The following is a 17,381-nucleotide window of genomic DNA, read 5'->3' on the forward strand; positions in this document are numbered from 1 at the left end:
CACCACTACTACCACCACCACTACCACCACTACCACACTACCACCACTACCACCCACTACCACCACAACCACCACACTACCCACCACTACCACCACCACTACCCACTAACCACACACCACACTACCACCACAACCACACACACCACCACCACACCACTACCACCACACTACCACCACCACCACTACCACCACCACTACCACCACCACTACCACCACACTACCACCACCACCACTACCACCACCACTACCACCACCACTACCACCACACTACCACACCACTACCACCACCACTACCACCACAACTACACCACCACCACTATACCACCACTACACCCACCACCACTACCACCCACTACCACCACCACCTACCACCACCACTACCACCACCACTACCACCACCACTACCACACACTACCACCACTCCACCACCACTACCACCACTACCACCACTACCACCACCACTACCACCACCACTACCACAACCACACCACCACTACCACCACCACTACCACCACTACCACCACCACTACCACCACCTACCACCACCACTACTACCACCACCACTACCACCACCACTACCACCACACCACCACTACCACCACTACTACCACCACCACTACCACCACCACTACCACCAGTACTACCACCACTACCACCACTACTACCACCACCACTACCACCACTACTACCACCACTACCACCACTACTACCACCACTACCACCACTACTACCACCACCACTACCACCACTACCACCACCACTACCACCACTACCACCACCACTACCACCACTACCACCACCACCACTACCACCACCACTACCACCACTACCACCACCACTACCACCACTACCACCGCTACTACCACTACCACTACCACCACTACCACCACCACTACCACCACTACCACCACCACTACTACCACCACCACTACCACCACTACCACCACCACTACCACCACTACTACCACCACTACCACCACTACTACCACCACCACTACCACCACCACTACCACCACTACTACCACCACCACTACCACCACTACTACCACCACTACCACCACTACTACCACCACTACTACCACCACCACTACCACCACTACCACCACCACTACCACCACCACTACCCCCACTACCACCACCACTACCACCACCACTACCACCACCACTACCACCACCACTACCACCACTGTTATTTCCCGATCACTCCGTCAGTAGTTTGTGGTGGAGCTGGGCTCCAGGCGGCAGCCAATAGGAGGCGTCCTATCCGTCTTCCTGGGAGGGCAAGACTCGCTTCCTTCCTTCAGGATATTGATCTATTGTTGTGACAATACTTTACCTCGCTGGGATACGTATTGTCCCACCCTTGAGGCGTATCCTGGGATCAGGATCCCAGCCCTTCACCATGAGAGGAATTTTTAGGAACAGTTCTACTGGGGAACGTGTGCACAGATGGATTAAAAGAGACAGGCGGCCACTCCAGTGCAAATGTCGATTTCCCCCAAATGTTTTTACCAACGTCGTGAATTCAAACGCTTCAGCCAAATGATGGAGGAGAGTTGGGTCGCGTTCCGGTCTGTTAAGTCCGCCGGAAACGTCATCAGCATTCTGAATCCGTCCTTCAACTTATGCCTGAAAATCGTTCCTTTAAGAAAATCTCGAAGATTCTCAAAAGCAGGAATTTCTAACCTGGTCTTTACTGCGAAATGCTGGAGAGTCGAAACTTCAGTTTAATTTCTTCTGCTTGATGCCGAGTTTGTGGTAAATCTGAATAGAAATTTGCCATTAGAATGATGTTAAACAGAGATTTAGTGTTCTTAAGTCCTCGTCTTTACGAGAAAAGTAGTGTCTTTATTTTGTCCTCTAAAGACACTTACAATATCTAATTTTCCCTCACGCATTCTCGTACTCTCCTCGTCATTTCTGCTTCTCCAGCGTCGTGAGGTAAGGTTTGGCCAGCTGCTCTAACAAGCGACATTAAACCTAAGAGACGACGATCCGTGGCGCGAGAAACGGCCATGGTTGGGTCCTGTTATCTCGTCGTCCCCCCGCCAGAGGCGCTGCACCAGGTAAACAGATCATACCAGCAGGTCTTTAGTGGTTGTCTTCAACGGTTCATGCGCCTCACTGGGACTGGACCTCCACACCAAGTACAAGATATAAACAACTAGACAGTGTGTGAACGATCGTCTGTATGGGTGAAAACAAGCAAACAGTGAGTAGACAGCAGCCTGATTTGCTGCAAACAAATAGACAAGGGGCAAAAGATGTCTTTTTAACAAAAGGAAACAGAGGACAACTGAGTTTTTGCTGCAGACAAGCAAACAGGGGATTGGCAAAGGCGGTTTTGACTGCAAAAAACTTAGGAAGGGACAGATAATAGCCATTTTTCCTACAGACAAGGAGACAAGAGACAAAATATCTGAGTTGCCTGTAAGAGACAGACAGAATGCGAACAACTGATAACAATTTTCCCAGACACTTGTCTTGTCCTGCCGTAATAGACATGACCAACAGACATGTAGACAAGCAGACGGGTTGCACTCTACCACAACAGATGTTCCTTCCTTCCTTTAAGATCAATTCTCCGTCTGGCAGAGTTTGTGTGGTTTCCATTATCCTGGGAAAGACATCTTTTGTGTTTAGAAAGAAACAAACACTGGTCCTCGCTTGGCCCTTCTCCATCCTGGAAAAGCAAAGAAAATACGTTCTGTTTATTTACGTTTTCAAGTTTTCATTTTGAGGAAAAAAGTAACCAATCATCTTCGAGCTTACATTCCAGCAGTTAACCGTCTCAGGGTTCTCTTACCAGCAGCCAATCACCATCTAGCTATCATACCGATACTCACATACCAGCAACCAATCACCCTCGAGCTCACATACCAGGACCGAATCATTATAGACCGTGATTAGTAAACCCAACCAGCAATGATGGATGCATGGGTGAATCCCCCCCCACCCAACCCAACCCAACCCCTCCGTGCTCATCTCGGCACGTGACCTGGGATCGAACGCTCCCGGTGTATTCAAGTCATGCGCTGCTTTGACCACTCATCCACAGCGTATTCTTGATATCATCATCATCATATAGACCTCCACGTGAAGGGTCTCACCACGTGCACGTTATACACTGTATCAATGTTGGTTAAGTATGATAACAGTCGTGTAAATGTGTGAGATGTTAGGACAGATGTGTCAGAGTGAGGGAAAAGTGTAAATTACGTAAATCATTCATTCACGAGAAAGATTTGTAAATGGGAGACTTAAAGTCTTTTACGTCATCGGAACAGACTGATGTAAAACCAGAAGGGTTAAACGATCGTTGTATAACTAGAGGAAATCGACCCTGTGTTACCGGGATGATTGGTTTACATGGTTACGTCATATCAAGCATGACAGATGACTGACATTAGTCATGTGACGCACGTGACACGACCCCTGTGACACCCCCCCCCCCTTCCCACAATGCCCAACCCCTCCTCCTCATGTGCGACATCCTACTCAGGATCTTCCCTCACAGTCCCACAATCCTATTGAGCTATATGGGACTTAGATCTTATTATGAGGGTATCTTCTCTACATTTCCCTGAACACCTCCTCACTCTCCCTCTCGCCACTCCTTCTTTAAACCCATCCTCATATCTGGAGTCTGAACCTCATTCTTCCAAACTTATTCACATGGGATCCACACACCATCGTGCCCCATTTTTTACTTCTCCCATTTGACTACTCCCCCATTCTAGGACCCCCATTATCACATCCAGGAACCCCCATTCTATCTATCCAGAGCTTCCTCTCTATTGCCTGACGTCGTCTTGGCCTCCCATCATCTCGTATATCCTAGAGAAGGATGATCAGGAAGTCTTGGCTTTGTTCTGTGATCACACCATAAACTTCAGTCGACTCATAATACCTGCTACTGACTCATAACACCTGCTGCTGACTCATAACGCCTGCTGCTGACTCATAACACCTACTGCTGACTCATAACACCTGCTGCTGACTCATAACGCCTGCTGCTGACTCCTAACACCTGCTGCTGACTCAGAAGTGACTGACTTAAAACAAACCACAGGTGTCAAAGACGTCATGAGCGACGAAGAGGAGCTTGAGTTAAGTTCCACGAACTTTACGTGTTTTTCCTAAGTTTTGACGGGGTCATTTGTCGTGTGTGTGTGTGTGTGTGTGTGTGTGAGAGAGAGAGAGAGAGAGAGAGAGAGAGAGAGAGAGAGAGAGAGAGAGATGAGAAAGAGGAAGGGCTCTTTAACTTTCCTCTCTCTCTCTCTCTCTCTCTCTCTCTCTCTCTCTCTCTCTCTCTCTCTCTCTCTCTCTCTCTCTCTCTCTCTCTCTCTCTACTATACCTGTATATCACCTAACTCCTTAACTTTCACCCTTAACATCACCACATCAGCAGAGTTACCATCTCCCAGAAATAGTTATAATTGCTTAGAAATTATCTCCCTACATCTCTAGAGGTCAACTCGGCTCAGCAGACAGCCATTGAGTTGAGGATTTGTAAGTTTCAGACAAATGACGACCGTCCGTGTACTTGTCCGTGTTTTCACCTTCCGTGTACATGTCCGTGTTTTCACCTTCCGTGTACTTGTCCGTGTTTTCCGTCCGTGTACGTAAGACATCCGTCATCAAAGCCTGTTCCTCTCGACCTGGATCAAACCGTCTTCTGTCCTTAAACGTTTCGCTCTCATTCATGTCCGTTCCTCTGCATTTCGTCCTTACTCCTGTCCTTTTCGTGCTGCTATATTATCAACTCTACCGTTTGTAATGTCATCAGGCGAAAAATTGCTGGACTGGCGATACGCCTAATTGATTTCCATCCAGCGGTTCATATCGACGCTTCGAATCGTTCCGAAATTTTGTTCGACTCGCACGGCAACATGGCCTCTAATACCTCCCTGTTTACAGGCGAAATTCTCTGTATATACCAGTGGTATAAGCGAACCCAGGCGTTCCTATAATCAGAGGAAGTTTTACCTTCTTCAAAGATTCATTTATTTCCCATTTAATGGGATTTTTCCCTGATTGCGTTTCAGATGATAGAAGGCTTCACTGGGCTGCTCTTTGCTTCGGAAAATCGCTGACGTTCAAAGAAGAATTTTTGGGAAGGAAGATTAAGAAGTGTGTGTGTGTGTGTGTGTGTGTGTGTGTGTGTGTGTGTGTGTGATCTACGGCATGAATCCTGACAAATAACATTCTACATATATATATGTTTTCCAGAATGAGCTGTACATATGTAACTTACCTTATACATATGTATGTCTGTAAACTAGGCATATGTATGTATAGATATTACCATGAATCAGATGTTGGTTATCTTTTATCACTGTTGTCCTCGAGAGACCATAGTTAGTCCTATTTCTTTGGCCCTCTCTGTGGCCCCCTCTGTGGCTCCCACTATGGCCCCCTTTGTGGCTCCCACTATAGCCCCGAATATGGCCCCTTCTATGGCCATTTGTGTCTGTTTGTGTTTGCATTTGTATGTTTGTGTGTACGTTTGTCATAAGTCGATGTCTAAGACGTATATTTTTTTTTTTTGGTGATTCATTATTTGCAAACAACCGTGGCTCTCTCTCTCTCTCTCTCTCTCTCTCTCTCTCTCTCTCTCTCTCTCTCTCTCTCTCTCTCTCTCTCTCTCTCTCTCTCTATCTCTCTCTCTCTCTCTCTCTCTCTCTCTCTCTCTCTCTCTCTCTCTCTCTCTCTCTCTCCCAGAGTCAACCATCCTAGCCATATTCTCTGTTTTCCACCAACAAACCTGCTAACAATATCAACGAACCTGCCAACAACCAGACTGTTTCCCTTTCCATAAACAAACAGTTCCAGGGTTCGTGTTGTTTGCCCTGCGCGCTGAGAGCAAACAACTTATATAATTCCAACATCGTCCTCAGGTCGCCATCTGCCTCAGGGAAAGGGAATTCATACCCTGTAAGGGAGCCCAAATAGGGGTGTTATCCCATCTTCTTAACCGATATCATGTTTTTGATAACAACAAGTGTATTAACCTCCTTCTCTCAGGATTTATCATAATGTAACGACAAATCCTAATATTTCTCACTTTTGATGGAAATCTATTATAAAACAAGGAGAAATCCTGATATAAGTTTTTTTTCTGGGGATTAATGATAACGGGACGACAAATCCCACTCGTTTACCTTAATGCAGACAGGATTAGCATACAAATCCCCGGTACTCACGAGGGATTTGACAGAAACGGTGACGATAATGTGTGGATTACTTGTTAATTGATGGGATTAACGTTCTTACCGGGTGTTTCTGGGCGTGACAGGTACACAGTGGGGATGGACTGTTAACTAGGCCACCTGGCTGGTATCTAGGCCACCTGGTAGCCAGGTTACCTACCTGGTAGATGGAGCTGGGCATGTCAGGTACACTGGAGTGATGTTCTGGTAATCAAGGCACCTGCCAGGTATGTAGGTCACCTACCTGTGAGTCAGGTCACCTGGTAGTCCTTCAAGCTCAGGTCATACATCATATCATCATCCTCAGGGTCATATTCCTGTCCTCAAAGGTCATATTGTCATGGTGAAGGGTCGTACCGTCGTCTTCATGTCAAGAAATAAGGTATTTCATGTAACTATATATATATATATATGCGTGTGTGTGTGTGTGTGTGTGTGTGTGTGTGTGTGTGTAGCGTTCATGTATCCCTTACAGCCACTCTTCTCTCTGTCCCTCTGTCATGCCCCTGAGCCTCACTACCGGTCTCCTCCCGCAGGGTTCCCGAGGGCTGCCTGGAGGCCTGCCTGCCGGACATCTCCTACCAGCGTCACATCGCCCGGGGTTCGAACCTGCGTCCATCCTTCGTGGTGGGCCGCGCCCTGAGGCCCCTCGTGAGCCCACACCCGCCCAGGATCTCACACGCCGTGCACGAGCTCCTGCACAACCTGACGGCGTCGCCGGAGGAGGGAGAGCAGGAAGGAGAGGAGAACCACAAGGAGGAGCAAAAGATAAGGCCTGGGTCACTACACAGGAGGTCACTCTCTCTCGAGAACCTGACCCTCACTTGACCTTCTTCTTCTCCGTCTTCTTCTTCCTCTTCTTCAGTTGTCCTTTCTTCCTCCCCTGATGTCCCTCCTCCTCCTCCTCCTCCTCCTCCTCCTCCTCCTCCTCCTCCTCCTACCCATTCGTCTGGACCTCCCCCAACTGTTCCCACTTTCTTCAGCCTTTGAATAATCTACGATTCTCTTCTCAACATCATTCTCTTCTTGTTTTACTAATTCCTCTCTATCTTTGATCACTTCTATTCCTGTGTCTTGTTCAGTATCTTCTAGTAGTTATTTCCTCCTCCAACTCCTCCTCCTTCTCCTCCTCCTTCTCCTATTCCTCCTCTTCCTCTTCCTCCTCCTCTTCCTTCTCCTCTTCCCCTTCGTCTCGTACCGCTTCCTGCTTTCCTCGGGGTTTGGTCTGGTCGTCTCGTGAGGGAAGGAAACGTCCTCGACATTCCCAGCTGTTTCCACTGCCCTGATCACCTGATCTTACACCACACACACACACACACACACACACACACACACACACACACACTACTGCATCAGGAACACAAGGAAATTGTATAAATGAACTTATGTATTCGGGATATCTCATACATAAATTGGAGTAAGAAATCTAGCCAAGACTTGAATTTGTACAGATCAGATACGTCAATATGAAGAATTTATTCAAAGGACAAATAATATGATACAAAACATGCTGATGTAAACAGGTTATTTGCAAAAAAAAAAAAAACATTTGTGTGATGAATCTGTTGTTCCCACTTGTACATAAACTTTACAAGAAACGTAAGGATATAGACATAGACGTTTGACAGTATCATGTACTGGATTAAACACATGTAGACCACATTATATTTAATAGTTAATGCATATGGTAGTAAGAGATGAAACTATGTTGTATTGATGTACTTATTTTCGTCACATCCCCTGAGAGAATTGCCAAATAGCTCAATATACTTGGAGGATAAGTTAGGAGGAGAAACTCGTGTGTGGTAATGTGAAAATGTTCGTCACGTTCCCAGAATTGGATTGCCAGATACTTCCATACTTGAAGCAGGAAGTAGTAGGAAGGGAAACTAGTGTGTTGACGTGTTAATGCTTGTCACGTCCTCTCCAAAGTTGTTGCCAAATACCTCCGTACTTGAAGCAAGAGGTTAGTAGGAGATGGAATTCTGGTGTGTGGACGTGGTGATGCTCGTCACGTCTTTCCTCACAATTGGGTTGCCAAATACTTCCATACAAGAAGCAGGAGGATAGTAGAAGGTGATACTCTGGTGAATTGATGTCGTACTACTCGTCACATCCCCGGAGAGCAGTTGCCAAATAGCTCACTTAATGGACCATATTGCAAAGTAAAAAGCTCTTCTCCCTGTACTTTGGGCCGACGACACGCTACGTTTTCCTATTCCGAGTCTTCATGAATATTAGATCAAGCGGGCATGCATCACCCTCGTAAATAAATGAATATTTAAATAAGCAGAAGAGAAATAAAGACCAAAACGGTAGTTTAGAAAGTTCGATGATCATTCTGTCGTGTCGTGAGGCCATAGTGCTGAGCAAGAGTGGAGAAACTAGCCAAATATATTCAGGTGTAACTGTCTTCTCTTGGCAACAGTGCCTTCGACAGGGCTGGGAACTCAGCCTTCGACAGAGCTGGGGACGCACTCATACGTCATAGAGATGCACTTGCTAGCCAGACACTTCCATGTGGAGGAGACTGCGAGACACACTCGCTCAACCAACACATTGGCCACGCACTGAGGACGTATAGAGGATCAATGGGATAACATAGTAACGCACTTAGAGAGAATTAAGATGTAATCAAAGGCCTGAAGGACAGGCTTAGTATAACTTAAAGATCATGTACTTCCAACGCACTCAAGCCTCATCGAGTTGAGGTCCTCCACACCTCTGTCACACTCGAAGTTTGAGGTCCTTAGGAGACAAGACACACTTTGCTGTCTCACTAGCTATGTGTTCTTGCACTTAACGTAAGCACCAAAGTGTTGTGTGTTATTAAAAGTACAATGTTATATATACAGTTAAGAGCGTAGCTCTGGAGAAGAACCAAATGTTTTAGTGAAAATTCAACAAGAAAAAAAATATATATGCAATATACAGTCGTCGAAAATCGCTTAACTTTATTTCTTATAACTTAAGGAAAACAGTTATGATTTCATTTATCATATGTATCTGAAAATCATATATTTTGAAAGATAAGAATTAACCTCTGATTAACAGTAGGTAGAAAAATCATAAAGATACAAAACGTCAGAAGAAAATGTTACAAGAAAATTTAAAGATTATGGAAAAACATTTCACCAGAGGCAGTTAAAACTTCTAATGTATTTACACATTTTTTTTCCTAAGCCACGTCCAAAAATGTATGAAAGTGTTAAGAAAAGTTGGGATCCTTCCACCATGTATGTGCCGGTGGGAAGAAGAGGAAGATGAAGCAGTAGAACCTGAAGACTTGTGGAACCTGATGACTTGTGGGTTACACTCCAGGGAAATAAAGAATCGAGTCTTTGGCATGAAGGCGTCATGACCTCTGCCGTGATTGGTGTTGCTGGATGGCTGTTGACCAATCAGAACCTTTTAGAGAAACAAACTGACAGTATTTCCTTTTTTGACTGGTGTTCGCTGGAAGGTTTCCAACCAACCAGAACTTGATGTTTTGACGGATCACTCATGAAAAGCCTCTGACCAATATAAACCTTAGAAGACATTCAGAGGCCAATGCCCGCTGTTTTAATCGGTGGATAGTGGAAGGCCGCCAACCAATCAGGGCTTTACAAGACTCCAGGTGGAATATGATGCCAGAAGTAACCAGACACGACAGGAATCTTCAGGAGGAGCTGGAATATCTGAAGGAAACATGAGGTTGTGTTCCTTGTCAGATATTCAGCCTTGGGCTGCAGGAGTCTTTATACAAATATATATATATATATATATATATATATATATATATATATATATATATATATATATATATATATATATATATATGATCGTAACAAGTTCAGTCTGAGGACATACCCAACATATGAACTCAGTACATATCAATCCTCACATATCTGAAAATATTGACGAAATATTACATATCTAAAGATAGAGATAAGATATTACATATCAAATGATAACAATAAGATATACAGCCTTTATATAAAACGCGGTGAGGTTGCTCATTGCTACATTAATGGACATGAATATTGTTAGTTATGTCCTTATTAATGACTAATCAAGCTCATTAATGGAACATGAACACAATCACGACAAAATTAACAGGAATATACTAACTTTTGTCCCAACGTTACATCATTTCTACAGCACCCGACACGCCTCGAGTCTTGGGCACGCCCTTGTCAAATTCGTGCGAGATGAAAAGATAAGTTTTGAAATCTAAAGGAAAAAAAAATACATACTACGTACTGATTTGGCTTCCAGTGGTGCCTGTATGAATGAAGGGAGGGAGGTATCATGATTGTGTGGGGCGGGTCTAACCCTTCATGGCAGGGACGCACAGAAACAACTCAAGAAATGTGTGGCCGGCATGATACCTGTAGAACAGAGGCGGAAGCAGCGTCAGGTCGGTGGGAGGGAAAGCAGGAGCAGTGAGAGGCGAGGAAGGTCCGTTAGTACACCAGAACCATGTGGTACAGTGCTCCACCTACCGCTGTTATTGCCGAGTGGAGATTGTGGTGAAGGTTAAGCTACTGAGGAGTGTGGTAGAGGGAGGCTGGGTTAGGGAGCGGTGAGAGAGAGTGTGGTAGAGGGAGGCTGGGTCAGGGAGAGGTGAGAGGGAGTGTGGTAGAGGGAGGCTGGGTTAGGGAGAGGTGAGAGGGAGTGTGGTAGAGGGAGGCTGGGTCAGGGAGAGGTGAGAGGGAGTGTGGTAGAGGAAGGCTAGGTTAGGGAGAGGTGAGAGGGAGTGTGGTAGAGGGAGGCTGGGTTAGGGAGAGGTGAGAGGGAGTGTGGTAGAGGGGGGAGGCTAGGTTAGGGAGCGGTGAGAGGGAGATAATCAGTCAGGTTCCAAACCAACATTCAGTTATGTTCGGTTTTCTTAAAGACACGTGAAGGTCTGAACCACTCGGCCACAGGATGTGGTGGCCTCGCCGCGCTCTGCCGCAGGTTGTGGGGATCTTCCCGCACTCTGCCGCAGGCTGTGGGGACCTTCCCGCACTCTGCCGCAGGTTGTGGGGACCTTCCCTCACTCTGCCGCAGGTTGTGGGGACCTTCCCTCACTCTGCCGCAGGTTGTGGGACCTTCCCTCACTCTGCCGCAGGTTGTGGGGACCTTCCCTCACTCTGCCGCAGGTTGTGGGACCTTCCCTCACTCTGCCGCAGGTTGTGGGGACCTTCCCTCACTCTGCCGCAGGTTGTGGGGACCTTCCCTCACTCTGCCGCAGGCTGTGGGGACCTTCCCTCACTCTGCCGCAGGCTGTGGGACCTTCCCGCACTCTGTCGCAGGCTGTGGGGACCTTCCCGCACTCTGCCGCAGGCTGTGGGGACCTTCCCTCACTCTGCCGCAGGTTATGGGGACCTTCCCGCACTCTACCGCAGGTTGTGGGACCTTCCCGCACTCTGCCGCAGGTTGTGGGACCTTCCCGCACTCTGCCGCAGGTTGTGGGACCTTCCCGCACTCTGCCGCAGGTTGTGGGGACCTTCCCCCACTCTGCCGCAGGTTGTGGGGACCTTCCCGCACTCTGCCGCAGGTTGTGGGGACCTTCCTCCACTCTGCCGCAGGTTGTAGGGACCTTGCCGCACTCTGCCGCAGGTTGTGGGGACCTTCCCGCACTCTGCCGCAGGTGGGGCTGGCGTCGTCAGTGATCACATTTGACTCGAACTTCCATGTCAAGATTTACTTGATCAACGAAATTCATTTCATCGTGTTATACTCTTGAACGAACATTGACGTAATAAATCATGTTCTATATCATTAGATGGTAAATAGATATTTGACAAAATGTTAACAGACTTTGGACTTTATGAAATACGGTTTTATAAAGATGACTTTTAAGTTTAAAGTCTAATTTCCTTTCTCAGAACCTGACCTTCGTGTGTACACTGAAACACGGTAATGATGGTAACAATAACGTCACTTGAAAGATATTTGATGTGTACATTTAAATGTCATGAATGATATTTGTAATATTTGGACAAAGAATATTTCACATTTTGATATTTGCTAATGAAAGATATGTGTGTAGATTGTAAACAACCCGCGCGATGCATTGTGGGATTTATGAATGAATAGCGCGCGAAGCTTTTGTTTACATACGGGACGTCATCATGAGTTGCGTCACAACAATAACATAATGTTGCCATGTCGTGTATTTCCACATCAGCATTTGATATATCGTAATCATGGGTCACCGACGACTTCATTAGTGACGCTGGATGATGTGATACATGACGTAACGTGAACCATCATCAGGTGTTACAGTGTCTGTAGTTCTAACGATGTAACTTGGGCGTGGCTGTTCAACTTCAGTTTACAAACTTAACGAGCTTACAACGGCCTTTCATTGTATTCGTTTGGTAAAATTTCATTTTCTAACTTGAACGTCGACTACTTTACATGAGCGATGGAAGTCCACTGCTGCCACTGTCGTCTATGTGTGCGAGAAGGTGAAGGTAACATAGACTGTACCAACACAGACAACATGTAGTAACGTCGCCATATTGATAACAAAATATGCCCCAACACCAGACTGGTTTCCTTGCTTACTCTGTGCCCACTGTAAGTATATGTGCTAGTCTGTTGTTTTGATTTGTTTTACTCATTTGTTGTGAACTAAAATGAACCTAATTCCTCCAAAAATGCTTTAGATAAGGATCAGTCTCCTTCACCGTTCTACATAGATCTAGTCATTGCCTTGGATTGTATGAAATTGAGGCCCTTAGGGTCCAGTTGCTGACTCTAACAGTCAGACGCATCATAGACTCCTGCAAACCCCCTCAAGAAATTAATCTTAAGGTTTGTTAGTAAACAAGAGACCCCTCATGTGTACATAGTGTTATCGAGATATCTTAATTTTATGGCTATCGCTTGATGATTTTAGATATCATGAATTTTTTAAGAGAAAATTGAATCTTGAAGGTTCACATTGCCACCGACCCAGGCGGCAAGCAGACCTAGCCTGGTGAAGGCAGGGGTTCATACCACCACCTCAGACTAACCTTAGATATCCTGGTGTTTGTAACAACTATGATATAAGATAGCAGTTTGCTAGCACATATATATATATATACATATATTATTTTCATAAGCTAACTTAAGTAGGTGATTATTATTCATGGCAGTTCATAAGTGGCTTAGAAGAGAACAATTGTTTTTCGCCAATCAAAATCTATCTGATATATATAATAGAAGAATTGTCTGTTATCTAATTTCTATAATAGAGGAAATATCTGTTAATGAAATTTTATATATGATAGAGATACTTTATTCCACTGTGTTGACCTTTAATATCACACATGTATATACCCACAGATTTACGCACTTACATGCACATACATATACACACATACATAACCATATACACTCATATATATATATATATATATATATATATATATATATATATATATATATATATATATATATATATATATATATATAAGCTATATACATATAATGTGTATGTAATGTATATATGTAATATGTAAGTTAGGCTTCTTATATAAGAATGGCCTTAAGACAGCTCAGTAAGAACCCCTGTAACCAAACAAAACATTTCCAACTCAAACATGAAACAAACACCATTCATCAGTCGACAGAAACACATTTACTTGTTGCCTCTTGTATTCCAAACTGTGTTTGTTTTGTGTTGTCACAACCTTGGGATTGTATAACTCAATGTTTGTATTTATACATATAGTAATGAATTATGATATAATTTGCATATCCTGATGAACCACTTCAAAATTTAACAATATACCTTTATCACCAAATCGACTTTCTTAGATTTGGTACAAAATTGTTGTCAAAAATTATCACAAGAAATATGAAAAACTGTAAAGATAGAAGCTATATATGTATATAGGAGTTGGTTTCCAAGCTACAGGATAGCTTTGTATAGCACTTTGTTTTTTCTATAGCGTGCTGCTGCTGTTGTTGTTGTTGTTGTTGTTGTTGATGTTGTTCTTGATTTCAGCTTCTGGTCTTGGCTTGCGTGGTCCGCGTGGCCCCTTGCGTGGTCCGTGTGGCACCTTGCGAGGTCCGTGTGGCCACTCGAGTGGTTTGCATGGCTTCTTACGAGGTTCGTGTGGCCCCTCGTGTGGTCCATGTGGCCCCTTGCGTGGTCTGTGTGGCCCCTTGTGTGGCCCATGTGGCCACTCGAGTGGTCCGTGTGGTCACTTCGGTGGTCCGTGTAACTACTTGAGTGGTCCGGGCGGCCACTCGCTGATCTCAGCCCATCACTCCTGCAATAATAGAATCCAATACAGGGTTATCAAAGTGACCTGTTTATGTTTTACGTTTTGCTTTAATAAATCTCTCTCTCTCTCTCTCTCTCTCTCTCTCTCTCTCTCTCTCTCTCTCTCTCTCTCTCTCTCTCTCTCTCTCTCTCTCTCTCTCTCTCTCTCTCAGTTCTGCTGGAGGGTACGCACGCTCTCCCTTGGCTGAGGCAAAGTTCGCGGATGCACTCAGGAAAAAAACAAGGACAGAAGACCATCAATGATCATGAGACCATAGACCCCTTGGTCACCATCATGAGACCATAGGTCCCTTGGTCACCATCATGAGACCATAGACCCCTTGGTCACCATCATGAGACCATAGGTCCCCTTGGTCACCATCATGAGACCATAGGTCCCCTTGGTCACCATCATGAGACCATAGGTCCCCTTGGTCACCATCATGAGACCATAGGTCCCTTGGTCACCATCATGAGACCATAGGTCCCCTTGGTCACCATCATGACACCATAGGTCCCTTGGTCACCATCATGAGACCATAGGTCCCTTGGTCACCATCATGAGACCATAGGTCCCCTTGGTCACCATCATGAGACCATAGGTCCCCTTGGTCACCATCATGAGACCATAGGTCCCCTTGGTCACCATCATGAGACCATAGGTCCCCTTGGTCACCATCATGAGACCATAGGTCCCCTTGGTCACCATCATGAGACCATAGGTCCCCTTGGTCACCATCATGAGACCATAGGTCCCCTTGGTCACCATCATGAGACCATAGGTCCCCTTGGTCACCATCATGAGACCATAGGTCCCCTTGGTCACCATCATGAGACCATAGGTCCCCTTGGTCACCATCATGAGACCATAGGTCCCTTGGTCACCATCATGAGACCATAGGTCCCTTGGTCACCATCATGAGACCATAGGTCCCCTTGGTCACCATCATGAGACCATAGGCCACTTGGTCACCATCATGAGACCATAGGTCCCCTTGGTCACCATCATGAGACCATAAGTCCCTTGGTCACCATCATGAGACCAAAGGTCCCTTGGTCACCATCATGAGACCATAGGTCCCCTTGGTCACCATCATGAGACCATAGGTCCCCTTGGTCACCATCATGAGACCATAGGTCCCCTTGGTCACCATCATGAGACCATAGGTCCCTTGGTCACCATCATGAGACCATAGGTCCCTTGGTCACCATCATGAGACCATAGGTCCCTTGGTCACCATCATGAGACCATAGGTCACTTGGTCACCATCATGAGACCATAGGTCCCTTGGTCACCATCATGAGACCATAGGTCCCTTGGTCACCATCATGAGACCATAGGTCACTTGGTCACCATCATGAGACCATAGGTCCCCTTGGTCACCATCATGAGACCATAGGTCCCTTGGTCACCATCATGAGACCATAGGTCCCTTGGTCACCATCATGAGACCATAGGTCACTTGGTCACCATCATTGACCTAATTGTGTATTGGTAACGACCCTGACCGCCAGAGGTCATGAAGATTGAGGTTTTTCATGAGGTGAACTGAGCTATTTGGGTTTCTGATTGGCCTACGTGTATAGGTATCTGTGGTTTCCAATTGGTTAAGTTCGACATTGCTATCTATGGTTTCTAATTGGCTTGGATAAAACAATTTCCCGTTTGCAACTGGTTTAGACTTAGCTATTAATGGTTTCTAATTGGTTTAGATCAATTCGATTAACGGTTTCTAATTTGTTGAGTCATGGCTATTTATAATTTCTCGTCGGCTCAAAAATAGCTCTAGATGGTTTCTTGATAGTCTTACCATAGCTATTTACGGTTTCTAATTGGTTCTCACATAGCTATTTACGATTTATCATTATTTTAGACGTAGCTATTTACTGTTTCTGATTTCGGAATAACTATCTGTTGTTTGTAATTGGTTTAGATAAAATAGTTTGCTATTTTTGACTGGCTTATGGATAGCTACCTATGGTTTCTAATTGGTTTTGAAATAGCTATCTGTAGTTTCTAACTTACCTGGACAACTATTCACAGTTTTTAACTGTTTTATATATAGCTATTAATTGTTTTGTAATTGGTTTAGATATATCTATCTTGGGTTTCTAATTTATCTATGGTTTTCAAATGGCTTAGAAAAAGATTTAGAAGGTTCCTAAGTGGTTTCGCAATAGCTCTATATGGTTTGTGATTAGGAGTGGCTATCTATGGATTCTAGTTGGAGTAGTTGTATAAGGTTTCTAATTGGATCAGGAATAGCTAATTACTATTCTAACTGGCTTTGACGTAGCTATTTACTTTTCTGAATTTGTTGATACATTGCTGTTTGAGGTTTCTCATTTATTTAGATATGAATATCTACAATTTTAATTGATTAAGACCACAATCTACGGCTTTTGATTGGCTTAGACTTAACTATCTAAGGTTTCTATTTTATTTAGATATAGCTATTTACGGTTTCTACCTGATTTAGACATAGCTATTTACGGTTTCTACCTGATTTAGACATAGCTATTTCAGGTGTCTGATTGGCTTAGACATGGCAGGATCTGTGCAAAAGCTTTCCAATGTGTCAAACGATCGTCAACTAACAAATGCATTCGGAATATTTTTGTAATGTGAGCCTGTATATTGCTAGTAATGTGAGCCTGTATATTGCTAGTAATGTGAGCCTGTATATTGCTAGTAAACTGTCGGATGTTTATATACAACATGTTTTATTTCGTCCTTATGTTTGTGCCTGAGGTCTTCATATATCTATGCATTGTTAAGGGAAGAACCTCTAGCTAAAGATGCCCCTGTCTGTCTGTTTGTCTGTTTATCAGTTGCTGAACAGACAGGTACAAGGAGAGGAAACATAGAGTTTGTAGCACAAGGTTGGTTACATAAAGTGAATATGTTTAAATGGATCATGAAATAGTATGAATAATGA

General features: G+C 44.8%; 1 protein-coding gene across 1 annotated transcript in view; it reads left to right on the forward strand.

The window, feature by feature from the left end:
• LOC139758962 (uncharacterized) overlaps nucleotides 1-14,607 on the forward strand; it is a 131,518-nt gene extending 116,911 nt beyond the window's left edge. Inside the window, 1 exon segment of the mRNA XM_071680791.1 lies at nucleotides 6,749-14,607. Coding sequence (XP_071536892.1) covers nucleotides 6,749-7,040 — 292 coding nt within the window. The 3' untranslated portion in view covers nucleotides 7,041-14,607.
• The last annotated feature ends 2,774 nt before the right edge of the window (nucleotides 14,608-17,381 follow it).

This window comes from Panulirus ornatus, chromosome 32, assembly GCF_036320965.1.
Source record: "Panulirus ornatus isolate Po-2019 chromosome 32, ASM3632096v1, whole genome shotgun sequence".
Lineage (NCBI taxonomy): Eukaryota > Metazoa > Arthropoda > Malacostraca > Decapoda > Palinuridae > Panulirus > Panulirus ornatus.